The 26573-nt window shown below is 40.1% G+C and overlaps 3 protein-coding genes across 3 annotated transcripts in view; 2 read left to right on the forward strand and 1 right to left on the reverse strand.

Annotated features, from left to right (window-relative positions):
- The window catches only part of LOC127432392 (spartin-like), a 471452-nt gene that overhangs the window by 381594 nt on the left and 63285 nt on the right, over nucleotides 1-26573 (forward strand). The window lies entirely within an intron of this gene.
- On the forward strand, nucleotides 1013-3048 carry zar1l (zygote arrest 1-like). Its single transcript, XM_051683425.1, has 4 exons — nucleotides 1013-1627; nucleotides 2445-2537; nucleotides 2626-2700; nucleotides 2782-3048. The coding sequence occupies exons 1-4, from the start codon at nucleotides 1013-1015 to the stop codon at nucleotides 2923-2925; spliced, it is 927 nt and encodes a 308-aa protein (XP_051539385.1). The 3' UTR covers nucleotides 2926-3048.
- The window catches only part of LOC127432385 (protein furry homolog), an 88018-nt gene continuing 64678 nt past the window's right edge, over nucleotides 3234-26573 (reverse strand). The window contains exons 37-62 of the mRNA XM_051683381.1: nucleotides 24459-24609; nucleotides 22821-22924; nucleotides 21897-22082; nucleotides 20238-20439; nucleotides 19375-19526; nucleotides 19069-19256; nucleotides 18243-18337; nucleotides 17440-18053; nucleotides 16061-16158; nucleotides 15605-15781; nucleotides 15053-15193; nucleotides 14731-14913; nucleotides 13122-13286; nucleotides 11967-12041; nucleotides 11387-11554; nucleotides 10543-10740; nucleotides 10313-10459; nucleotides 10053-10201; nucleotides 9724-9934; nucleotides 9233-9382; nucleotides 9013-9111; nucleotides 8701-8784; nucleotides 8129-8146; nucleotides 7720-7830; nucleotides 6825-7027; nucleotides 3234-5724 (exon numbers count right to left, since the gene is read on the reverse strand). Of these exons, the coding sequence (XP_051539341.1) occupies nucleotides 5466-5724; nucleotides 6825-7027; nucleotides 7720-7830; nucleotides 8129-8146; nucleotides 8701-8784; nucleotides 9013-9111; nucleotides 9233-9382; nucleotides 9724-9934; nucleotides 10053-10201; nucleotides 10313-10459; nucleotides 10543-10740; nucleotides 11387-11554; nucleotides 11967-12041; nucleotides 13122-13286; nucleotides 14731-14913; nucleotides 15053-15193; nucleotides 15605-15781; nucleotides 16061-16158; nucleotides 17440-18053; nucleotides 18243-18337; nucleotides 19069-19256; nucleotides 19375-19526; nucleotides 20238-20439; nucleotides 21897-22082; nucleotides 22821-22924; nucleotides 24459-24609 (4328 nt within the window). The 3' untranslated portion in view covers nucleotides 3234-5465. The remainder of the gene's footprint in view (nucleotides 5725-6824; nucleotides 7028-7719; nucleotides 7831-8128; nucleotides 8147-8700; nucleotides 8785-9012; nucleotides 9112-9232; nucleotides 9383-9723; nucleotides 9935-10052; nucleotides 10202-10312; nucleotides 10460-10542; nucleotides 10741-11386; nucleotides 11555-11966; nucleotides 12042-13121; nucleotides 13287-14730; nucleotides 14914-15052; nucleotides 15194-15604; nucleotides 15782-16060; nucleotides 16159-17439; nucleotides 18054-18242; nucleotides 18338-19068; nucleotides 19257-19374; nucleotides 19527-20237; nucleotides 20440-21896; nucleotides 22083-22820; nucleotides 22925-24458; nucleotides 24610-26573) is intronic.

Here is a 26573-nt window from a genome sequence, read left to right on the forward strand (position 1 = left end):
GAAAACTCTGAGGAATGGTGTTTGCGTGCCCGCTTTTATACCGGAGAGCTTCGCGCCTAAAAGGGCGGGGTGTAAACACCATAGCCAATCCTGGTGTTATTGTAGAAAGATTTCAACTAGGTCATGTAGAAGGACCCCCCCCCCCCCCAATAGCGTCAGCTTAGTGACGCAATGTCAAGTGTACTGAATCGTAAGGGAACTGTAATATTATCGCAGTACTTTATCTCTGTCTGATTTAGAATGGGCAGAACAGTAGATAAAGTTAATTTATATTGTTATGCTTCCAGTAAAAATGTAAATGACAGCTGTAACTAATCAATGCTAGTAATTGACCATGGTATAAGCGGGATAATCCAAGGCGAGGTGTGCGTTAAATGATTTGAGTGCACTTCGCGGAGGCAACGTTTCCTTCTTCGCCTCCACGTTGTGCATTAAAACCGTTTAACGCACCACCATGGATTATCCATTATATATATATATATATATATATATATATATATATATATATATATATATATATATATATATATATAAACATAAAGGTATATATTTTGGGCACTGCCTGGTCACCATTTCTTTTAAGTTTTTTCAAATGGCCTTTTTGCAGTTTACTTAGTCCTGCAGCATTAGAAAATAATTTTTAAAAGTACAAATACAAGTATACCATACTGGCTCTCAATTAATATTAGGTCATAAAAATTATACTGTATATATAATAGTTCTACACATAAAAAAAAAAAAAAAAAAAATAGCTTGAAATAGATTTTGTTTCTTTCTTTCTTTAAACCACAGTCTATTCTTTTGAACAAATATGAAATCTTAAGTTAATAAATAAAGATAACGTAACGTAGAGCGACCATTACCTGCTTGAAATGAATCCACCTTTGTTATCTGCATGAGACCCACGCCCACATTTGATTTTTGCACCAATTTCAAAACCAATTAACGCGCTTGCTCGTGATCAGAGAGTTCATAAATATTCAACAGCAGCCTTACTCCTTATCTTACCACAATGGACGAGTTTCTCATTCCACCTTACGACTGTGGAGGGTATCCTGGCTACTTCCCCTTTTATAACGGAAAGCCGAAATTCAAGCAGCAAAACTGGAACAAAAAGGGAAACAACGTGTATGTGCCGCCAGATGTCCCCGACTATTTTGACGTTTATAAGCGTGCTCAGTTAAAAGCGTTATTATCTCAGGTGAACCCTAACCTAACCCCGCGCCTGCGCAAGGCCAACACGCGGGAGTTCGGTGTCCAGGTGAACCCAAAGGTAGATGCCACTGTGCAGTGCTCGCTCGGCCCCAAAACGCTGTTTTATCGCGGGGATAAGTGGGCGTCTCGGAAGACAAGCCCTTTGAAAGACACACTGCCTAGCACTCCCATCAGCGCCGTGCGCTTCTCCCGCCCTGTCGCCATTTACTCTCCCGTGTTCGACCGCAGGATTTTCTCCTTATCCACGACTGCCGCTGAAAGTAAAGACGATGAAGGGGACGAAAATAAAGACGAAAGCTTCAAGACGGACAGTGAATCGGACAGTGAAACATGTGAACAGGATGAAGTCACTCACAACGAAGCGCGGCCAGAGAGGGCAGTAATTCAGCGAAATAAACGGTCCAACTTTCAGGTTTGAAACGGTCCTTACCAAACAATTATCAAAATGCCGTAGATTCTACAGTGATTGTGCAATTTAAGCTGTTAGTTTTGCATTAGTCACCACAATTGTCATAAAAAGAGATCCACCGACATTTGTGGCCTTAAACTTTTAAGGTATAAATGTAACTTTTGGGAGTTTTATTATTATTGAAATTCTAGCTAACTACATTTTATTACAGTTTGGTACAAGAACGTGCTTTGTATCTTCACGCTAGCGCCATCTTTGATTTTTAATAGGAATGACAACAAGGCTGTGAGGGATAGATGTACAGTCTCTTCAATGGGCTGCACTGCCGTTTAAAGTGTTTTTGGATTGTTCCGCGGACAAAACATTTATCAAATCTGTCCAAGAACATTCAGTACACAAAGAACTCCTGACAACATGAGTTGTGGGAAAATCAGATGTGGTCTAGTAGCTTTATACCTTTTAATGGTGCCATTTAAATGGATGCAAGTTGATCCTTCTCAGCCTCCCATTCCCATTAGAAATCAAAGATGGCGCTAGTGTGAATAAGCTTCGTCATCTCCCTTTCATTTCAGTTTCTTTTCATCATTCCAAACCGTGAAAGTGAATGGGGACTGAGACCAAACATTCTGCCAAATGTCTCCTTTGTGTGTGCCATTTTAATGGTTACACCATAAACATTGAGCAGTACATTGACCCCCCCCCATAGCATTTTTAATAATTGATTCATAAACTTTCATTTGAATCTTGAATATTTGGTTACATCTTTGGTAGTTGGTATGGTACTGGACTTGAGTTCTAAACAAATGTTCATCTGGTGTAGTTTCTGGAGCAGAAATATGGATTTTATCACTGCAGTAAGTGCAATATTCGATGGGAAAGTGCGTTTGTGTGGTGCATCTCGGGAACCTCCAAGGTAAAGTGTTGTATTACTGGCATTCAAGTTACATCAGGACACTCCTCCACCCTCCCCCAATATGCTTTAAATGACATCATTCCTACAGGTGTACTTCAAGCAGCTCTGCAGAAAGTGCCAAGCAGGACTGAATCCATATAGGGTGGAGTCCATTCAGTGCAAGGTATTGAATCTTCTCTCCCTCTCCCCCCTCCCCCTTAACTTTAGTGATTGCTTGTGTTTTTAAATTGTTCGTTTTTATCAGGTTTGCTGTAAGACTCATTGCTGCTGTGAACGGAAGCAGAGGCACATTGACATGCGCCGTCCTCACCGTCAGGATCTGTGTGGCCGCTGTAAGGGCAAAAGCCTTTCCTGTGATACCATCTACAGTTTCAAATACATAGTCTGATTGCTCTGGTCTGACCGTTAATGTTTTTTAGAGTCTCTGCAGATGTGGCCCAAGGATGTTATTGGGTGGAATGTATTGTATTCCAATAAATTTTGTAAATTTATAAAACTTGAATAAAGTATTGCAGCATAATACCAGTGTCTGCGTGAAGTTGCTGAGTTGTGAAAGATTCTAGTTCATGTTGGTGAATAAATTGTCCCTTTACTGCTGTTGCTGTGACTGCTTCCATTCCTGGGCCATTCCAAATCGGTCATTAAAATGCATCCTGACGCTGATGACACAAATTCAATAACGTTGACAAAGTGACATGAATGCACAAATCAATTTATTTCACAAAAGCTTTTTGTATTTTAATGGTAAGGGGGGAAAGACACGTTTTCCAAAGAGGCTTTACAATGTGCAATCTGTTTTAGCATGCACTAGTGACAAAACTAATCTTCACATGACGCCTTTTGCCACTTTATACAAAACATTTTAATAAAATACAACTTATAAATAAATACAATTTAAACGTAAATACAGTAATGCATGCTTTGCAACTTGACAAAACAATTTCTCAAAACTGTTCAATGCACACTGAAATTGTAAAAACAAATTTACCCTAGACATGAGCCGGTGTACAGTAGAGTGCAGAACTTCGATTAAAAACAATCAATCTCAAATCAGCACTTGAAGTAGAATCCGCTTCAGTAACAGTTCATCAGTTACACAAATAGCTGAATGTCAGCGTGTTTGCGTGTCTCTATGTGCAGGTGTAGAAGCTGATATCTAGCGTTACATCAGTGATGGACAGGTTTCACTAAGACGCAAGCTCTCACCTTTAAACCAAACAACAGCTACAACTATGGTGACAATGACCAAAGTCATACAGTGTCCTGTGATGTCCTTCTCAGCCGCCTCCAGCTGTGCAACGTGTCCTGGTTGCAGAAATATAAAGACATTCTTGTTAAGTTACAGTAGAAAGGCATCCATTTCAATCCCTCATTGCACATTCCCCACATTGAAGGAATAGTACACCCAAAAATAAAAAACCTGTCATTATTTGCTCACCCTAAGGTTGTTCCAATCCCATTTGACTATTCTGTGGAACACGGAAGGAAAAACGTGCAAATGTCTTGACCAGATGTTATGTCTAACCTGTGCCGTAGTTGATTTGGGCCACTGCATACATAGCTAATCAGTGTTTTGATTTGAGAGTGAATGACTTAAATTCAGTCTGTTCATCACACATAGTGATTGTATGGCTTCAGAAGACTTGGAATTTCGTACACAAGCCGATTGATTACTTTTATTGTGGGTTCATAGTGGTGTAATTTTTTCCTGCCTATTTTGGAGCTTTACATCCCCAAGTCACTATTCACTTTCATTATTTGGCAAAAAGCAGTGAGAATATTTTTTCAAGGAATATTTAGTGTCCAATACAAGTTCAATCGACAGCATTTGTAGTATAATGTTGATTACCACAAAAATTAATTTGACTTGTCCCTCATTGTCTTAAAATAAAAGGCAAAAATATGGGTTACACTAAGGCACTTACAATGGAAGTGAAAAGGGCCAATCCAAAAACATTAAAATACTCACTGATTCAAAAGTATAGCCACAAGACATAAACATTGAGTGTGATAAAAATCGCCTAATAACCATTTCTGTGTAACGTTACATCCAATTTTACAACTTTGTTGTCATGACAACGTAACACCGTAAACCCTGTAATGTCAGTAAACAACGATTTAAACAACTTTACAACTCAAATAATACACAAGTTTTAATAGAAGAATTCATGTAAGTGCTTTTATCAAATAAGCTTCACATTTCTGCCTAAACTCTACAAAAATTGGCCCCATTCACTTCCATTGTAAGTGCCTCACTGCAACCTAAATATTTGCTTTTTTTGTTTATGCTACAAATGCTGTTGATTTAGCTTAATTTGTATTGAACTCAGAATATTCCTAAAAACATTTGTTCAGCGGAAGAAAGTCATACAGGTTTTCAGCAACATGGGGGTTATTAAATTAGACAAAATTTTCATTTTAGGGTGAACTATCCTTTCAACAACAAAACGAGCAGATGTCTGCAGTAGAAGTTCTGACTTTGGCACTTCCTGTCCAAAATGCAGCATTGCTCTCAGTAGAACTTTTGTTTTCCCTCATATGGTTTACAACATGAAAACGTCAATACAGTGCAATAAGATGTGTCTTGAGTGACTCAATCCACGGAATCTCGCAGGAGCAATTCTGTTTCTCCATTATTGCTGCACATCTGAGGACTTGAAGATACACTCACTTTCAAGAGCCCCCTCCCGTTCAACACAGTCAATGATGCTCGTGCAAGTTTTCCTAAAAAGGGCACAAGTTTATGAGATACACCCTCAAAAGGGCGGCAGCACTCCCAGATGTCGCACTGGATTTGGCCTGGAGCGGGTGGCAGGAGTGGAGGATCACAGGATGTGGGATGATGCAGGAGAGGTTGGGTGACTATGGGGGGATCCAGTGATCGGGGGGTCCAGGCCAGGGCTGGTCCAGGGTGCTGCAGGCTTCCTGTCAGAGACTCACGCCGGAAACGCTGGAGTCTAGGAGGCTGGATGAGATGACCTGGTACCCCTGAGCGTGGCGGATCATGTCGCGGATCTCTCCGTTGAGCTCCATGAGCTTTGTGCCGATCTCCGACAGGTCCTTGTTGGAGCCAACCAGAGCGAAGGTGCCAGTCTGGCCCAGAGTCTGGTGCCGGAAGTAGACGTAGAGGAGAGTCTGGATCTCGTCCTCTGAGCCACCACCGAAAATGTCATTCGGCCACAAACGTCTAAAAAAGAAAGAATAGTTTAAGGGTGTCTATAACAATGAATGCCACATTTACCAAACTGGGATAGATCACCCAAAAATGAAAACTCTGTCATCATTTACTCACCTTCACGTTGTACCAAACCCTTTTGACTCACTTTTTTCAGGAGAACACAAAAGGTGGTGTTAGGAAGAATGTTAGCCTCAGTCACTTTTCGACTTCATTGTATGGAAGATGATGCAATGAAAGTGAATGAATGGTGACTGAGACTAAAATTCTGTATAACATTCTTTGAGTTCCACAGACAAAGTCATATGGGTTTGGAACAAAATGTTACGAATAGCATCATTTTCTTTTGTAGGGGAACTGTCCCTTTAAAGGAATAGTTCACCCAAAAACAAAATTCTCACATAATTTTCTCAGTTCTCAACCCTCATGCCATCCCAGATGTGTATGGCTTTCTTTTGCTGGGCACAAATGAAGATTTTAAGAAGAATATCTCAGCTCTGTAGGTTTCAAAATGCAAGTGAATGGTGGACAGAACTTTGATGCTCCAAAAAGCACATAAAGGCAGCTTAAAAGTAAGACTCCAGTTGTTAAATCTATGTCTTTAGAAGCGATATGATAGGTGTGGGTGAGAAACAGATACATTAAGTCCTTTTTTTCTATAAAATCTTCTCCCTGCCCAATAGGTGGTGGTATGCACAAAGAATGTGAATCACCAAAAACACAAGAAGAAGAATGTGAAAGTGGAGATTTCACCCACACTTATTTAGCTTCTGAAGATATGGATTTAATCACTGGAGTCATATGTATTTCTTTTATGCTGCCTTTATGTGCTTTTGGAGCTTAAATTTTGGTCACCATTTACTTGCATTGTATGGAGCTACAGAGCTGAAAAATTCTTCTAAAAATCTTCTTTTGTGTTCTGCAGAAAGAAAGTCATACACATCTGGGATGGCATGAGGGTGAGTAAATGATCAGAGAAATACAATTTTTAGTTGACGCATTCCTTTAAGTACCCTTTTAAAAGAGCTCTGTCTCCCCCTAGTGACTTTACTCACTACCCACAAGTGCCCGCTGCAGAATAAATTACTGCACACTATCTTGTCACATCTTACCTGCACTCTTGAGTGTAGCGAATGGCCATACTGAACTCGTTGTTGTTCAAACACTCGAGGATGGCCTGCACAGCTGCTTCTGAGCTGGGGAAGCTGGGCTGGTTGCCATGCCTTTGCCGGTCCTCCTCATCGCCAGCTAATGAGGCTTCTGCTAGTCGCAGGCAATTCTTCAGGTCACTCAGTTCACGAGACATGTTCCACAGCTACAGATAAAAAGCACAAGATCAGGATCGAGTGTGCTCCAATAAAATTACAAGTGTACTGGATAGTGATTGGATAAGGCTTTAATTTATTATTATTATTATTTTCTATTTTTAAGGCTTTAGTCTTGTGTGTGTCCATGATTTTAAACATATTTGTCAAAAGTGCTATTCAATGTTTAGGGGAAATGTAAAGTAAAATGTTGGGCTGTCAATCGATGACATTTTTTTAAATCAAATTAATTACATGATATGCCAAAAATTCATTATATATCAATATTTGCGAAGAAAGGCCCCAAAATAAAAATAATTAAATATTGAACTATTATAAAAAATATAACTAATTATATTTAAGTCTAAATATTATATATGCTGACTGGGACAGGTAAAAACAGGAATGTGGTACTTCAAGCTTGAATTGCTCTAATGGTAGGAATATTCCTTATTACGGTCCAGGGGAATGATTAATTTAACGCCTTATTTTTTTAATATAATAAATTGTACTGAATAAACACATTAAACTGACAGCCCTTGTAAAATGTTTTACAGTGGAAAGTTATTTAATGCGCCATTAAGTAAATACAAGCTGCAGTGTTTGTTCGGGGCATAGTGTCATGCCCACTGTATGAAAGAACACAATCATTTTAAAAGAGGGCTGCTTGTGATGTGGTTTTGGTATAATGAGTTGTGTATACCTCTGGCACAGAGCTGATGGTGTTCACTTGTCCAATGAGTTTACAGTAGGACTGAAACAGCAGGAGTAGCTGGAAGTGAAGTTTGTACAGTTTCTGGCACAACTCCAGTTGCTGTGGAGGTCACAGAGATACATTAGACACATGGCATGATAAAGGAAATGGGCATACGCACAAGCCTGTTACAAAAAGTAAATACCAAACTCTACCATCCAATAAGCAAATTAAATTCATGTGTTTAGCCATTGGCAGGTATATTGAATTGAAAAACAAAAATAAGCATGCACTAAACAGTAAAGCTGTAAACTAGAGATGCACATTTTAACCATTCTTACAGACATCCCTAGTAAACACAGATCACTTGCTCTAACAGATGAATAAGAGAGAGAACAGTTCTTGGTGTCAAACTTACAGCCAGAGTTTCCATTTGCTGCAGAGCAAGCATGTCACAAAACAGGAAAGATTTGAGAAGGGAGAAACAGACAGCATTAATAATACCCGGCATGCAATGTGTGCCAATAACATAGCATTGACACTGTGCCCAGAAATCACATCCACATAATTAGTGGTTTAGTGGAAGTCACAATCACCCCAAGAACCCGACCCCTATAAAACCATGCAGAAGAAAAAGAGAATGAGGTACAGAGAATGAAAAGACAGAGGAGGAAAGAGGGATAAAAGGTAAAAATAATGCAAGATGGTTTGCAGAAGGGTGAGGTGTCATATGTCTGTTTTTATTTAACGGATATTGATATACTGTTTTAAATAAGGTCACGTGTCCCAATCTCAAATGTAAGCACAGATCTGATAGGAGCTATGCACATATTCTGAATTTTGTTTCAAGCAGGCCCTATGCAATGACATGATGGAATTTTATAAATTCCCCTGACAAATTGTACTGTACCACTGAGGGACAGATACTGCTCATTCCTATTTTTATTTTCTTATGTAAATGAAGGAGGCTAAATAGAAGGCTGTTTTCACCTTCTCCTCAGAGTCTCCAGGTTGGCATGTAATCACACCGTCACCAGCATAACTTGGAAATGTTGCTTTACAGTTCTGCAACCACTGTTGAAAGAGGAGTGGATAATGATTAAATCGACTTAACTCAAAACAGGTTAGTCTCACAACAGATACAGTAGTTTTACCATTATTCCAATATAAATAAAAATGTGGGCATATTTTGATTATGTATGAGAGGATTGCAGAGAAATACAGGAGCATTTTAAGGTTTAAATCTGTGTAGTAGCTTCCAGCGCTTCTATATTAGTAGGGTGGCTGTCTAGGATGACTTACTGAGATGGCTGCTTCCTCCCTGCTGTTATATGTGTCTAGATACTCCTGCAGCTCGAGAACACTGAACTTCATCTTCTCTAGAAGCCCATAAGAAACGATCTACAAGATGACAAGATTATAGTTTGTCCACAAAATGATTTTTCACCATCATTCGAGAGGTCAGTGATGCAGTCATGCTATTGATTTTGCACCATTGTGTTTGGCTTATCTATTCACTTACCGTTTCTGCATCCACATACAGAGTGGGACAGTCGGAGAAAATGGCCAACATCTCTGATGACCGCACAAATTTGGAACCAATTCCCCTCAGGCCCTCTCCAAGGTAATTGGCGGCATCACTGGTCAGCGAGCAGAACTTATTCTGGATGTTCTGTAGAGGAAAATACATTTTGAAAATTCAAAAATGTTTTGGTATTGCAGTTTATTTGAGCTACTTTAGAGCATTTCTAATTAGCTGTTAAATGAGCTGACAGATGGACAGTCTGTTGCAGGTAATGATATAGTAGTTGAAGTGGATATACATTTCCATGAGTTTTCCAGGGTTGGAAATCCCAATTTCAAAATGTCCTATATTTTTTTACTGACAGGGGAAACCTTATAGCATTCCAGAGTTAATCCAGGCTAGAATCAAACCTATATGGATTGCTGAATAAATGTAGGACATTTACAAACAGGACTAGTGTCTGTTTCTACATTCAAGAGTGAGGTTACCTGAAACAGTGCGGAGAAGACGTGGAAGGTGTAGACAGCGCAAGACCCATCTGTGTCACACATCAGCTGGTTGATGTGACTCCGCCAGGCTTCCTCTGCGTCGTCACACACGGTGGGCTGAAATGCTGCCAAGATGGCAGAAAAGAAGGGGGAGGGTGGAGGAGGAAAGCCCAGCTCATCCAGATCATCTTGGTCCTCCCCAAAATGGTAGCTGTGAAAAAACAGAAGACCCCCGTTAATAACCATGCCAGTTTACTTTGAAATACGCATATACAGTAATTGCCATCATCTCCTGTGATAAAATAGCACTAAAGTGTTTTGGTTTTCACCTGGGCAGGGAGTTTGGGTTCTGGTTGATTCCAGAGCGGTCCTGGTCTGCCGGAAGGTCCAGATTGGTGCTGGACCCACAGTCAAACCTCATTGGGAGCTCACTCACACAGAATGACAAGTTGTTAGAGTCTTCGTCTTCTGGCAAAACCTTTGAATATGAGAGAGGGTCATTTGCAACAAAGCTAGGATCTAGGTTCGTTAAATGGTGGTTGGGTTCAATGAAGAGGTTTTAAATGGCTTAATGTCATTTTAAACATACGCGTGGCATGATATGGTCATCTGGTAGTGATGTTCCCAAGCAGGGTGTCGCAGCGTTAAGAGAGTTTGGATCAGCTGATGTGGTGTCATAGGAAGTGGACAGTGAGTCCGTATGATTGGTGTCCTCTGATGGGGACAGGTTCATTGTCTGAAATAAGAAAAAGCTCAACTTCAGAAAAATACCTAGACAGACAGTCAGACAGACAGACACAGTAGATAGACTGAACATACTAGTTGAGAGTGGGAGAGGCTTTGGCTGGTGGAATTGGACTCTTCCTCAGAGGAGTCATCGGAGTCCTGCTGAGGGTCATGGAGGCCGATGCAGGGGGTGCTGTCTGAGTGCTGACTCTCCTCCAGGAGCTCAGTTAGGTCTGTGCTGTCCAGAGAGCGCCGACGCACCCCCCAGTTAAAGTTATCCATACTTTCACCCTATAGACACACAAGCAGCACTGATTCAGTAATACACACTTACATGAGTTGATATGGGGTGTGGAAGTAAGAATCATGCAAAAATTAAGAACACATGCAAACACAGTAAACGGTTTGGTACATGTCAAATATACAATAAACCATTGTCTGACAAAATAAACAAAGCCAAACAAGATACAACAATAAGGGTTTAAGGTTTAAAATCATCTTTGTAGGTAACTATAAAATTATTTAGTAATTATCTAAATTTAGAATGTTTCCTACTTAAACAGGAGCAAGTAATGAGCAATGTGGATGAAACAAATACCTTGGCATGAGATGCTATTAACATGCTTTTCTACAGTATGCAACATGAAATCCACATATTGTACACAACAAGAAACAAATCATCTCTTGAGCCACAGCAGCCTATGAGAGCCTAGATGACTGACACACATCAAAGTCACTGTATGGACACAAGATCTCTGCCATTCTCTATGTCACATGCTAACAGAGGTGTTCTTACCTGCAGCTCCTAGGCAGCACAGGAGAGAAAGAGAGAGAGTGTTAGCCACACAGTGAGAAAGACCAGAGGAAACACAATGGACACATTAGTCAGAGAGAGGGTCAGGAAGATCAGCAAAAGAAAGAAAGAAAGACCACTGACCTCTCCATCTTCCAGCTCTACATCAAGGAAGTCAAAGTCTCTGAAGACTCTAAACTGCTGCTCTGATGTGGTATCATCTAGCGTGTCCTCCCGGGTCCCATCCTCAGAGGAAACCTGGCTGGGCTGATGCTCCATCAGGTCCAGATCACCACAGGACGAGAATATCACCTGAGACACATAACCGAGACGGTGGGTTCACTATAGAGTCTGGTCACCATTGGGTATTGTAGAAAATCATGCAAAGCTAATTCAACTGAGAATCATACCAGAGGGGTTTTTCATTTGTTAAGGCATTAGATGCATGATAATTATGGCTTATTAATATTGAACAATTACCAATATTATCTTCTGGTCCTTTAGTCTGAGACCAACACAATAAGTGTCATACAAAGCTAAATCCCAATCATAGATGTTACCATTTTGCACTCATTTATGCTTTATATTCATTTGTTATCAAGGCTATCAAATATTTATTATTAGTGAAATATGCATGGAGTGGATTCTTCTGTGGCTGCTACATGGACATTTAAGTTTAGTTTGATAGTAACAGACTGGAAGTTAGGTGACAGTGAGAACTTACAGATGGGTTCTTGGTGAGGCCAACTTCCTGTCCGCAGAGTGACAGAACATTTACCAGCTTCTCTCTCGTTCGCTTCTGAGAAACAGAAGGAAATTGCTAATTGAAACCAGATTACAGTAGAAGGCGAAGATCTGATAGCAAAAGTTATTGGGTTAGTTCACCCAAAAAGGAAAATTCTCTCATCATTTACTCACCTTTATGCCATTTAAGATGAACATGACTGTTTTTCTTCTGCTGAACACAAACGAGGATTTTTAGAAGAATATCTCAGCTCTGTAGGTCCATACAATGCTAGTGAATGGTGGCCAGAACTTTGAAGCTTCCAAAAAACACATAAAGGCAGCATAAACATAATCCATGAAACTCCAATGGTTAAATCCATGTCTTCTGAAATGATTCAGTTGGTTTTGTGTGAGAAACCAAAATGTAACTCATTTTCACTATACATCTTGACAGCAGTCTCCTTGGCGATCATGATTTCAAGCTCGATTACACTTCCTATAGTGCCATCTAGCACTCTGCATATACGTCAAGCACTAGGAAGTGTAATCGAGCTTGAAATCATGATCATGCCAAGAGACTGCAATGGCAAGATATACAGTGAAAAGGAGTTATATTTTGGTATGTTCTCACCCAGCACCATCTGGATCGCTTCAGAAGATATGGATAAAACCACTGGAGTCATATGGATTACCTTTATGTTGACTTCATCTTTGGAGCTTCAAAGGTCTGGACACCATTCACCTGCATTGTATGGACATACAGAGCTGAGATATTCTTCTAAAAATCTTTGTTTGTGTTGTGCAGAACATGGGATGGCATGAGGGTGAGTTATTGATGAAAGACTTTTCATTTTTGGGTGAACTATCCCTTTAAGAGTCATGGTAGACCCCCATAGTATAAATCACAAAAAAAAAGCGCCTGTTGTACAAAGGTGCTTCAGTTTGTTCCTGGTAGGCAGCAGATATCCTAACCCCGCTTTAATCGTAACCCTATGGAGCCTGTAAGGCTGAATATCCTGCCAGGAACAAAGCATGGCACCTTTCACCCATCGTGGTAAAAAGCATATGACACAAACAATGCATGACACCGAGTAGAGCAGCTGAAATTCTTTTCCCCTCATCTTAACAAGAACAGGTGTAAAGTGTTTGTTACCTGTGATGATTGTGGCCGTTTCCAGCTCACTGGCACCAGGACAGTGTTGGAGTTAGACCCTGAAGAGGTGGAGGACGTACTGCGGGTCACTGCGATTGCACGGGCTTTCCCATCTCGCCCTCCTGATCCCTGCAGGTCATCATATCTGCGTCCAATAACTGGCGTCTGTACACACGCATATGCACATACTATTCATATGTCAAGTCATTTTTGAAAATTAAACCAATTGTACACTACAGACTCAGAATGCAAAAGAAGCTTCACAGACAAGGTTACACACATATCCTCCTATACAAACATTAGCACACCAGCAAGAGAACAGGGTCTGTGAAGTTTTCAGACACTCACTGACTCTTACACACATGGTACATAGCCCTACGCCCAGTCCCCACATTACCCATGAGTCATAGCTTCCCTGTGCCTCAAGAGCCTTTCTGTAGATCAACAAGCATGTGTGGAAAAAACAGCTTAATTAATGAAGTCATTATCAGTCTGCACCCATTCCATCTGGACAGGATATCAATGCTTTCATCAGGGCTGATAAGAGGCAAGGACTCAATTCTGGGAACTGAGGGTTTCCTGTAGTTACAGGTGAAGCCACAAAAGGGCAACCTTATATAAAGTTCTGATTCCAGATCAGTTCTGTATTAAAAAAAAAAAAAGAAGAAAAAAAAAAAGACCAGAAATGACTGCAAAAGCAATTTATAAAGCTGCATGCCTTACCTGGGATAATGTTCGACCAAATGTTAGATTAATTAGGTCTAATCATTTAGTTTTTTTTTTTGCTATCTATTTTTTTTCTAAAGAGCTGAGCAGTCATCCTTACAGTAAAGACCAACAAAAAAGGTGACCAGCATATAGTGTGTTTTGGATGCTGATCCTCAAAATGGGATTCTGGTATGCCCATCAGTCTTCCTAACAGTCTTAACCAGCAAAACTTTCTTGGTCAACCAGTTTCTGCAGAGAGATCATACTGGTCGACCAGAAGATCCACCAGCCTGGGCCAGCATGAATATTTAACACTAGTCTAAGCTGGTGTTTTCAGTAGGGATTTCTGCAGAGAGCAGCTGCTTTTCCTGAATATATAGGTTATAAGGCTATAAGGTCTGACATCACTTCCTGTTGTTCATTTAGTTGCAGCAGAAACACTCAGAGAGGCTGGCTCCCCCCTCCACTCTTTTTTGTGAGCAGTCATTAATCATGAATGCAGTCAAAACACACTCCAAATTTCTGTCGGCTATTATTATTTCTCTTTCTGAAAGCAATCTGAGAACTCGACTTTCCTTTGGCCTAAAATGTACCAAAAACAAAAGGAAAAAGGAAAAGAGGCTGTGCCCTTCAAGGGATCTGATAACAAATGTGTTCAAAAATAACAATACGGCCACACCTTGAGAAGTGACAGGAACAAGAGTCAGAGCACCTTTGGTGTGTAATCTCTCTGAAAACTGATATTTTCAGGGGAATAATGGCTGGAGCTCTCTTACATACTCTTTGATATTCTTAAAGAGCTGTTCATGCCTACAGCGAACATTATGCTTGTTTTTGTGCAGTGCCATTTGAGCAGCACAACTGTATTGTAGAAATGTATTTTGTGCCGTGTGTAATGTACCTCAGAAATGTCAAAATGGAATTCCAGTGTTTTTCCTGGCAGGGCTTTAGATGAGCCATCCCACATCATACGGCTAACCTCCAGGTGGCCTAGGTCGCCATGGGCGTAAGATGGTAGAGAAAGGCTTGCAGAGCGAGAAACGACCAGCTTCAAAATGTTCAGAGCTTCCTTCCAGTGAACAGTCTAGAAACAAACACATTTTGGTATTAAAACAACAGATCGAAACATCTTTTATATTCTTAGAAAAAACAAGAGGAATCAGTTTTAATATGAACCAGTATAATTCTAGTGGTCCCATAGCAATGTATTGAATGGATGTTACCTGTACAAATTTCTCAATGGTCTTGAGCACCTCTACATTGAAAGGTTTGACCTGAATTCCTGCCAAATCCATGTGGCTCAGCAGACTGTAGATGATCTGCAGTAGCGGCTGTTGCATGCTGGGTAATCCTTTATCTAGTAACTAAAGGGAGAGAGGTCAGGTGATGTTAAAACTGTGTGCTTCACACTCAATATCATCCTTGTGTTTGAAGCGATAGCTCACCTAAAAATAAAAATTCTGTCATCATTCACCCAGCCTCAAGTTGTTCCAAACCTGTAGGATTATTATTTCTTCCATGGAACACACACAAAAAAAGATGTTAGGCAGAATGTTAGTCTCAGTCACCATTCATTTTCATTGTATGAAACAAAGATGCAATGGAAGTGAATGGTGGCTGAAGCTAATGTTTTGTCTTACATCAGCTTTTGTGTTCCACAGAGTAAAGTAAGTCTAATGGGTTTGAAACAACATGAGGGTGAGTAAATTTTGACAGCATTTTTATTTTTTGGGGGCACTCTTTAAAGCACCTGGCACAGCCAGGATCCAGCTCACCTCTGCCATATATGTCACCAGACTGAGCGTAATATCTGAGAAGGCCTCGTGCAGGTAGCGGCAGACCACATTAACCCAGGAGAAGGGGTCTCTGGTGTAGGAGCGAGTCTTATAAAGGGTCATTACATGGGCCAGGTGAGACAGTTTAGCGTTCTTATCCTTCTCCTCCAAACACACCTGGAGAGCACACCACAAAACACAGCTCACATTAACTGTATATCCAGAGACAGAAAGAGTGGTGAAGGCTGGAGACTAAAAGTGAAAGTAAAAGACGAAGACTTCTCTGGAGTAGTTATCCTATCACACAATGAATGACTCTACAAAAACACTTTTTCAAATCAGAAACCTTTTGTACAATGTATTTACAGGATTAGGTGTATTCAGGGGTAAATGTTAACGAAGTGCAGAGTGAGTTTTAAAACAGGAGTGTCAGACAGAAAAGTAGGCGGGGCCGACCTGTGCAATCCTCTCTGCACTTTCTTTACAAAACTGCGTTGGATTACCGAAGTGCTGAACCAGGTGAGGCAGCAGACAGAGCACATTCAGAGGAAAACCTGAGCAGGAGAAAACACATAATAATAAAAAAAAAAAAAAAAAGCACAATATGAATAATTAAAAGATAAGACACCAGCTCAATACCAGACACAAAACTGAAGTCCTTTAAAGGAACAGTTCACCCAAAAATGAAAGTTCTTTCATCATTTACTCACCTTCATGCCATCCCATACGCGTATGACTTTCTTCTGTTGAACACAAAGATTTTTAGAAGAATATTTCTGCCCTACTGGTCCATAAAATGCAAGTGAATGGGTACCAACATTTTGAAACTCCAAAAAGCACATAAAGGCAGCATAAAAGTAATCCATACGACTCCAATGGTTACATCCATATCTTCAGAATATAATAAGTGTGGGGGAGAAACAGATCAATATTCAAGTCCTTTTTTACTATAAATTCTCCTCCATGCCCAGTAGGTGGCGATATGCACAAAGAATGCAAATCACCAAAAACAAAAGAAGAACAATGTGAAAGTAAAAGTGGAGATTGATAGTAAAAAAGGACTTAAATATTGATCTGTTTCTCACCCACACCTATCATTTCGCTTCTGAAGGCATGGATTAAACCACTGGAGTTGTATGGATTACTTTTATGCAGATTTTATGTGCTTTTGGAGCTTCAAAATGTTGGTACTTATTCACTTGCATCATGAGGACCAACAGAGCTGAAATATTCTTCTAAATATCTTTGTTTATGTTCAGAAAAAGAAAGCCATAAGTATCTGAGATGGCATGAGGGGGGAGTAAATGATGAGACAATTTTCATTTTTGTGTGAACTATTCCTTTAGAGAGCTATTCACACCAAATCCAAATTTTTAGCAAGAAAAAAAATCAGCAACAAAATTTTAAAACAAAACAGTACTTATCTATGAACTTTGTGACACAGAATCTGAAATATCATTCTTTGATTTTTCCGATCAGTTATGTTTAAGGCATTTAATAGCAAGCAAACTAGATATTCATGCGTATAACTGTATAATCCGTTTTGTTGTCTGTCTGTTAAATAACCTGTACTTTGGGACAGACTGTATTTATGATCGCAAAGCCTATATACGTTTAAGCTAAATTATTCTGTGTTTTCTGTACAATAAATTATCGGAAGCTGCATGTTATCTCTGTCATCTATTTCAAATTTACTCACATATTTTGGTCAAAAAAAAGAATGTAAAATAAGACTATAAGCTGCAATGAGGACCAGACTTTATGATGTGACTAAGTCACATCTGACTTGGTGTGAACAGGCCTCAAGAATCTCTACATGTATTCACCCTGCATACCTATAGCCTGCGATGAGTCCACCACCGGCACTCGAGAAACAGGTGTGAGCTGACAGAACAACTGCAGTGTAAGATCGTTTGTGGCTGGAGAGGTGAATCCCTTCAGGAGCAGTTGCTGCAGCCCGGAAAAGCCACTCCACCTCAGCTGGGCCTGGAGCTTCTCTAGTCTCTCCCTGTTTTCCTGGAGATCCAACGGAACCCGCGCCAGCAGTTTGTGAACCAGCCTCAAGGACATCTGAAACTCAAACTCAAAATCCGACTCCATGAGCGACACCGCCACCCAGAAGATGGTGGCCAGCAGGTTGGCGGGGTGACTGGAGTGGGAGGGGTCAGTGATAACACTGGTGTCGGCACGGGTGGAGTTGGAGGATGCGCTGCGGGCGGAGCGGGTGAGACCCTGTTGGGTGCAGGCTTGGATTCGGTCCAGGGTGGCACTGCGAGGTGGGTTGGAGGAGGAGTTATCTCCGCTTTCACCGAACTTCTTGGGGACAGAGTAGCTGCGTTGGTGCCTGTTCCGCTCGTTCGTCCCGCCCTCCTGATGCAGGTTCAGCTGCCCTGTGCTCTTACGGTTTGGGTTAAGTTTCCCACTCACCAGGAAGTCAGGAGATGAGTCTCTGGACATGGAAGAGAGATATTTTTAAAAAGACATAAAGAGTTAAGTAAATTTGTTATTATTTATTTTAAACTAAGAAGAAAGTAATCATAAAATCATAAAATAAACCCCATCAGGGCAAAGAAGACATATTTTTAAGTTGCTATAAAATATTCATAGTAAAGCCAAATTTACAGCATAAAATGTTCACCTTGTTAAAGCTGCCATCAGTTCACTGTTGTTCAGACATTCAGCTAAATTATCCACAACAGACTCCAGAGTAAGCAAAATTTCCATAACGTAACCCTGGAATGAAATATGACATCAAAACTTGGCATTAAGCATATACCAAGTTCAATAAAAGCTAAGCTCAATCAACAGCATGTGTGGCATAATGTTGATTACCACAAAAATAAATTGACTCGTCTCTCCTTTTCTTTAAAAAAAGCAAAAATTGAGGTTACAGTGAGGCACTTACAATGGAAGTGAATGTGGCCAATTTTTGGAGGGTTTAAAGGCAGAAATGTGAAGCTTCTAATTTTTATAAAAGCACCTACATTAATTCTTCTGTTAAAACTCATGTATTATTTGAGCTGTAAAGTTTAAATCGTCATTTTTACAGTCATTTTGGGGTTTTATGGTTTGTTGACATTGCATCCTCATGGCAAAGAAATTGTAAAATTGGCTTTAACTTTACACAGAAAAGGTCACTAAGTGATTTTATCACATTAAAATCATGTTTACATGAACATTGTTTATGTCTTGTGGCTATACTTTCGAAAAAATTAGTATTTTAACATTTAAAAATTGGCCCCATTCACTCCATTGTAAGTGCTTCGCTGTAACCCAGATTTTTGCTTTTTTTTTTTTAAAGAAAAGGAGGGGCAAGTTAAAATTTATTTTTGTGCTATTCAATATTATGTAATAAATGCTGTCGTTTGAGCATAACTTGTATTGAACCTGGAATATTCCTTTAAGAACTGAAAAATAGCATTTAATGCATGAATTTTATATAATTTTCTTTGATGCACACAAACCTGTACTTCATCCCCATGCTCCCCCACAACCTCCACCAGACGTGAGAGTAGGTCGGACACTGCGTGAGAAGAGAGAGGCTGTCTCAGGGCTCTGAAGATCTGGAAGGAGCGGCCGGCATAATGACGGGACGAACTGCAGAGGGCCGTTTGCAAGGCAACGTCGCTCAGCTGATGCTCCAGATGAAAATCTGAAACATGACAGATACAATTATCAACCGACTTTATCAAACTCATTTAGGTCTATGATGTTCCATCACATATAAACTGTCTAAATAAAACAAAAACACTGAAACACTAGGTATTTACCAGACTTGGACTCTTTGAATACAGACACCACATGCCGCAGGAAGTTGGTGAGCTGCTCGGTGCTCTTAGAGTTGGGGTTCTTTGGCGTAATGTCTTCGTGGCACCATAGCGGTCCGAAAGCCCTGAGTAATGACAGGACAGTACTCCATGCACTGTACCACCACAACCACCACCAAATTCACAAATATATGAACTACTGCTATTACTGTCTGATTTACTTTCATCTGGAAATCCAAATAGTCTCACCAGAGGAAAAAATGCAAACAATTTGCAGTCGAGATGCTTCATATGCTTTAACCAAAACAATTGCATTTGTGGGAAAAACGTGTCCAAAAATTACAGTCGTAACAATTTTGATAAATCTGTCCTTAGGTATAATTATGGGATGTTGCACCATGTACAGCCCCACATCAATGATGAATCTGAAAAAGCAGGGTGAATGCTTTGTTCTTAGGCCACTAGGGGATGTGTGAGCTTTGGAATAACATCCTCGTGTTCTGTGAAGACCATTGCATATGTTCCAAATTGTAGAAATCCTCAGAATGCTGAGATAAAACGAAGCATTACTAACTATATATGAAAGACATAAGCATAACAGACAGAATGACTTCCGTTAGCTATTTCTGACATAAAATTAGCTGGCGCATGATTTACTTTTGTCTCTTACATCCTGATAAATACATTTAAAGGCATTCTTAATTAGTATAGATTATTATAGACCGAAATAACTCATTCCTATGGGGTCCATGTGATGTTTCTTGTAGGATTACACTTTATATGGACGTTTAAGCAGTTTAATATGGGACATTTCATCCACATTCATGTTGAAATAACTGATAGAAATCCTCATCACTGCCACACACCTAGTGGTGAGGAACTCGATGAGTTTGTTGGTCTTCTCATCTGATTCTATGGAGGACTCGTCCAGCTCTTCCAGGTCAGCTGTGATCTGCGGCAGGTTCCCAATGCTTCCTCCCAGACTCACACTGGAGGAGGTGGAGGATGAGCTCAGTCCTGAATCCGCCACTGGTGACACCTGCCACTCCCGCATGAAGTCAAACCCCCCTGTTCAAACCACAGCGTGGTTTAGTTGTAATGCAATATAAAAGCAATAAACAGTAAAGGAAGCAAGATTTTAACATTTTCTGAAGAAAATGTTAGTGATGCTTGCCCATGCAGAACTCGCCAACACAATGCTAGGGTGTAGCCAGTGGTTGCCAGGGCACTGCTTTGTGGTTCCTAAAGTTTTTTGTGTTGCTATACAGTTGCTAGCTTGTTTTGAGTGGTTACCTACTGGGTCAAAAGAGCCCACCCCCGTATTTCTTAATCATGCACACAGAAAAATGGCAGAAAAGTAATAGCACATCAAGACATATAATTTTAGGTATCATTCATGTCTGAAGCACAAATGGTATGGGATGAATTATGCTAAAACAATAGACAGGGTTAAGAGTTTGTTAAAATCCCTAAAATAACTATGATTGCCTTAGCAAGCACAGCTAATAATTATTTCTGTAAACAATTAAACATTGTTATGACATTTGTTATAATTGTAACTGTGGTCTGGTTTTAATATTAGTCTTGGCTTTACTTTTTCCAGTAGTCTTCGCAGCAGGTCTGAATGATTTGGAACCAAACTTTCAGATTTCCAAAGAATGAACAAGGGCAGAGAGAAATATAAAAAAAATGCTAGGTGTATTCCAAGCTTTAATCGACAACCGTGACATTTTACATGTGTCTCTATTCAAATATCAGTAAACAAGGAAACAAAAATATGTCTGATGCGCAGGATGAAATGTTATATGCCAGAAAAATCTCACTCATCATGCACACAATGAGGCTTGGCAAAGTGTCTGCCCTAATTCCCTACCTCTGTCTTTTATCTAATGAAAATACCTACCAGCTGCCAGAAAATACTTTGAATTCTGTGCTGCTTTGAAATGGGTAAAATCTAAACCCTTGGGGTTTGGCTTAACAAACTTTACCTATATCCTCTTTGTAATTTGAAGCTGTGTAAATAAATGTAGGTTCATCATATACTCAGTAGTTTATATTTTTTGCTCTGTGCTGCAGGTTATATGATATACTTTCAGCAGAAGTAGGGTGGGTTTTACATAAAGGAAAACTGTATTGCTTAAACGTTGCTCTTTCATAGCTCAGTACACTTAATACAATTCTCACTTATGTTTGATTAAAATATCAAATTGGTCTCAGATGTTTCTCCTTTAATTTTGTAGGAGAAATAAAAGACACTTATTAGATGTATTGTAAGAGTAAATATCTATTTAAATTGATGTTGATAGCATGGCTCAGATAATTTGGACTTGAGTGCATGGGAAGTGGCAAGGTCTGGGGCTATGGTGACCTGACCTCTACAATTGCTGGATTTGTGTATGGACATAATTTACTGTGTACATTTATTTTTATTGCTTAGTAGTGAAATTTTTGCTGGCAGTATTGGAATATTTCTGTACAGTTGCTATACTTGAAGCATGAGATTCTTGGTAAAGAACTGCTGGTACCTGTATAGGGGTTTTCAGGCAGGTAGCTAGATTTAACAGTGAGAGTTTTGTTGTCACCGATCTCTCTGGTAAGCAACAGGACAGAGGCGATGACTTGGAAATTGTTGTTGCAGGAGAGGGCAATAAGAAGATGTTGGAGTAACCTCTTACTGTGCTCAAACACCTCTGGTCTGTAGTGATCCAAACCTGGGAGAACAGAGATCAAGAGAGGTAAATGGTAAATGAACTGAACTAAATACAACAGAAGCCATTAAGGTGGACAGGGATGAAACACATTCAGACTCAAATGAATTACTTTCAAAGGGTGTTTCCACTGTTGCATGCCACAACACTGCATAACGAAGATCATTTGTAATGGACATTATTTACACGTTTCCATGGAGCAACACAGAGCACAAAGCAGGGTTATATGTGACAAAGCATGCCTGCAATGTCTTTGGCAGAAAACAAATATCACAGCCAGCAGGAAAAACACTAATGACATCATGAGTCTGAGAGAGATAAACCATGAGTAGATGGCATTTGCCTCTCCCCTTCCTTCTTCTCCAATTGTTTTTCATCACAGACATTTTTCAAATTTTTGGCATTCTTGTGCCGTGTTATTCAGACGGACTGCTGGGGTGAATTACGGTGGAGAATGCGGGCACTATTTTAACCAGGCATCCCAGACCAAATATTGTATGTGAGTGCATTCTCAAGGAGAGAGACTCACATACACACACACACACAAGGTCGAAGTTTTCGTACTTGAATAGGGAAACATAATATAATGTGTTTCCCCTCATTTAGTTCACCCAAAAATGACATTTCATTCATTATTTACTCAGCTTGATAGCAACGACGGTGAGTAAATAATCACAGAACATAATATCAGAGAAGTTTGCTTGAGAAGGGAAGAAAGGAAAGAAAGAGAGAGATTATTACCGAGGAAGAGCGCGTGAAGAAGCAGCGGCAGGTGTAGGGCCCAGTCCTCTCTCACGCTGTGGTCTACCACCATCTCTGTCATGAAGATCACAGCTATGTTACACCTGTCGGCACACAATCACACAACACGTGACAACACAGCAGGAAGAATGTTGCACCCGAACCTGACTGATCAAAGCATTAGCTGAAATATGTACTGCATATAAAATAAGAATTGTCGAAGCTATGGCCTAGTGGTTAATGCATGTGCTTTGACACATTGAGCCGTGGTAGTCGTGTGGGCAATGCAAGTTCAAATCTGGTGCACAACGTTTCCCGATGTCATTTCTTTTTCTTCTCCCCATGATTTCCTGTCCTCTCTCCACAATCATGTCTATAAAAGTGGCAAAACGACCAAAAAAACAAGAAGCAGATGGGGTCTGGCACAGCTGTGCTGTTGCAGTACTCCAAATCACCCAGTTTAATTCAAGATCCATGAAATAATTGACTGCTACTGACAGATGGGGGCTTGAGCATGTACAAATTTAGCAAGTATTCCTGTTAAGATATTCTGCTCATTTTCTTAACTCAAGAGTCTTGCCAAAGGTATGATGTATATCTTCCTGTTCAGGTCTAAAAGTGAATCTAAAAGATCTGATTAACTTGACAGATAGTTTATAAAAATCCCAAACACACTCGCTGTACCAAACACCACCGCATGCCTTACAGTCCATTCCTCCCTCCCAAAAATTAATTGACTGTCATGGGGATGCTGCTTAGAATCACTGGCGCAATGGCTTGAGACCGTCTAAACTGGACACATCGACACAAACGTTCTAAGCCGTGTAATTTGTATAGTAGTGCCAGCGCGTGCAGCACAAAATGGAATGTGACACCGGTTTATTGTCGGCTATGTAATGGGGTTCTATTGCTTTTGATGTGACATGCTCGCTCACGTCCGGTGTAGACAGGGTGTAAGAGCAAATGAACTCAAGAGGGTTTTATGGCATTGGGTAAATAATATCCTTTCACTGCACTTGAACAAAAGCGACCCTGTCTATTACCACACCTGGAGTCACAAGTTCGAATCCACGGCGTGCCGAGTAACTCTAGTCAGGCTTCCTAAGCAACCAATTGGCCCAGTTGCTAGGGTGAGTAGAGTCACGTTGAGTTAACCTCCTCGTGGTCGCTATAATGTGTGGTTCTCGCTCTCGGTGGGGTGCGTGGTGAGTTGTACGTGAATGCCGAGAATAGCGTGGGCCTCCACACATGCTATGTCTCTGCGGTAACGCGCTCAACAAGCCACGTGATAAGATGCGTGGATTGACGGTTTCAGAGGCGAGTCACTACGCCACCACGAGGACCTACAGCGCACTGAGATTTGGGCATGCAAAACTGGGGAGAAAAAAATAAGTGACCCTGTCTATGGATGAGTTTGTGATGTATGTTAGTATAAATGTTTCTATTTCTATTTGTATGTGTGATGCTGTTTAAATTACAAGTTTTTGTAAGATGGCTGTAAAGTTTAAACACAATAGGAAAAACAATATCCTTGGAAATTACAACCATCATAAATTCGAAAGTCTGAATACGTCGGACAACATTAAAACAAAGTGGCAGTCAAGAGTTAATGAAACGGAAGGCAGGCTTGGGCAGTACCTGTGAAGGGGTCCCCGTGGGGTGACGGTCTCGGGCAGATAGTCCACCAATGGGGCCCAACAGCCTCCGTTTACAGGCATGGGAAGAGGCTGAGGTCTGTTACTCTCCAATACACTTATTAACCAGGCGGCATACGGAGGCAGAGGGTCATCTTCAACACACACACACACACTAACCATTGTGAAATACAGTCAGATTACAGGTGTTCTAAGAATAGCATATGTAATAGATAATGTACAGTCAGTCGGTCATTATCGCAAAATACGCAAAATAAAGGGTGATCAGGACTCTTGTCTTGAGATAATAAGTGGCTGACTGAAAATCACGCTTAATACACTGTTAACTTGCAGAATAAATGAATAAATAAATGGACATTATGTGAGAAGAAAAAGACAGCGGAGAGATATAAGAGCCATGAAACGAGCACAGCTATGTAGGAAATTAGTTGCCTGGGACAACAGCCAATTACTGTAGGTAGTTTAGTGGACACTATACAGTACAAACAGATTTAAAAGCAGAATGCCATGATTGACCAATCAGAATGAAGTATTCCAGAGAGCTGTGCAATCAGAAACATTTTGAAACATAGTTTTATAGCCAATAAATATGTAAAAGAATTCCACAACTTCAAGTTTGGAATCAGAGAACATTCCATTCAAATTTTTTATGTTGCTTTCTTGGAATTTCTACACATTAAAACCTTTGATAATTCACTGGGAATATTTATTCATTTGAATAATTTTATTTTAGTCACATTCACTTCCTTGTTTCCTGAATAAACTGACAAACTTTCCATCTGAAGGGAGGGGTCTTTCTGTCACTTCATTTGACTATCCAGTGTAATGAGTCGGTTCAGAGCACATCATCCAATACTTTGAGAAATCCTTTGAGGTCTTTGACATTTTAGAATTATGCATGCTGTTTTGATGACCTCATTAATTGAGAGACTAAATGGAATATTTGCTTTTATAAAATTCATTTGTCACACAGCAGGACCATTTAAAATTAACTAGTTGACTAAAAATAGTGAAAAACTTCAAAGAAATGGTGACACACTGTACGTTTCCTTATACATTCATATAAATTTTAACCTAAAATCTTGATGTTGAAAAAAGACTATGCATATATGTGTCAAAACCGGTAAAACATATGTACATGTATCAACCTTTGAAATTCTACAGCCGTAAAACAATGTGTTTATGTATACTCAGTCATATGTGTCACAGTGTGAGTTGTGAACCATCTGTTGCTCTGTTCTAGTAATCTGGAGAATTTCTGACAGTAACCTATAAAGACTGGAGGTGCAAACAGGGCTCAGTGTACTACAGTGTCATCCATAACTCTGTTCTAGGGGTCGGCCTGGCCGATAATCGGATCCAATATATATAATTTTTAACATCAGAACACTTTATGCCAGCGGTCACCAATTAGCGGACCGCAGTCCGGACCCCGGATTTGTTCCATCCAGAGACATCATGACAACGGCCGTTTCTACACTTTAGGTTAACAGCGCGACAAAACAATGGAGCTGTGTACACAGCAAGCGCTCCGGGGCATAGATAGCACTGATCTTTCAGCGCTATATCTTTGAATATTTTTCTTTAACACGCTTTATTAATGCCCTTTCACGCTCCACACACGTTGCCTCTCTCCCCTGGCCCGCGACATGAGGCGCCGCATAGTAGAGCTGCAGAAGTGGTTTCAATGACAGTAAACCGTAACGGAGAAATACAGTGAGCAGCAATATAGATGAGCGGCAGAGATAAGGACTGATTTAACAGAATACTCGCCGGTATGAGTTGGCGTTTTAACATGGTATGAGTTGGCGTTTTAACATGTTATATAGCTGATGATGGCATTGATAGTGGTAGCTAGCTAACCAACGTTAGGAGGTTTAGCAAACGTAACGTCAGCTTTGCATTTAATCTTTCACCTCTGTTGTGAATAAAATCCCATTGCCCTTTTTGCACTTGACTAAACGGGCTAGCCAGCAAGCTACATGAAGAGTGTCAACTCCAATAACGTTGATTCTCGTCTGTTATCACATTAATACATTCTGTTATGAGCGGTTTAGTTCATTATTTTATATAATATATATATATATATATATATATA

Source organism: Myxocyprinus asiaticus, chromosome 42, assembly GCF_019703515.2.
Source record: "Myxocyprinus asiaticus isolate MX2 ecotype Aquarium Trade chromosome 42, UBuf_Myxa_2, whole genome shotgun sequence".
Taxonomy (NCBI): Eukaryota; Metazoa; Chordata; class Actinopteri; order Cypriniformes; family Catostomidae; genus Myxocyprinus; species Myxocyprinus asiaticus.

Coding starts and splice junctions, on each gene's coding strand:
- zar1l (XM_051683425.1), top strand. CDS start 1,013: ATGGACGAGTTTCTCATTCCACCTTACGACTGTGGAGGGTATCCTGGC. Junction 1,628..2,444: donor ATAAACGGTCCAACTTTCAG/GTTTGAAACGGT, acceptor CATCTGGTGTAG/TTTCTGGAGCAGAAATATGG. Junction 2,538..2,625: donor GCATCTCGGGAACCTCCAAG/GTAAAGTGTTGT, acceptor TCATTCCTACAG/GTGTACTTCAAGCAGCTCTG.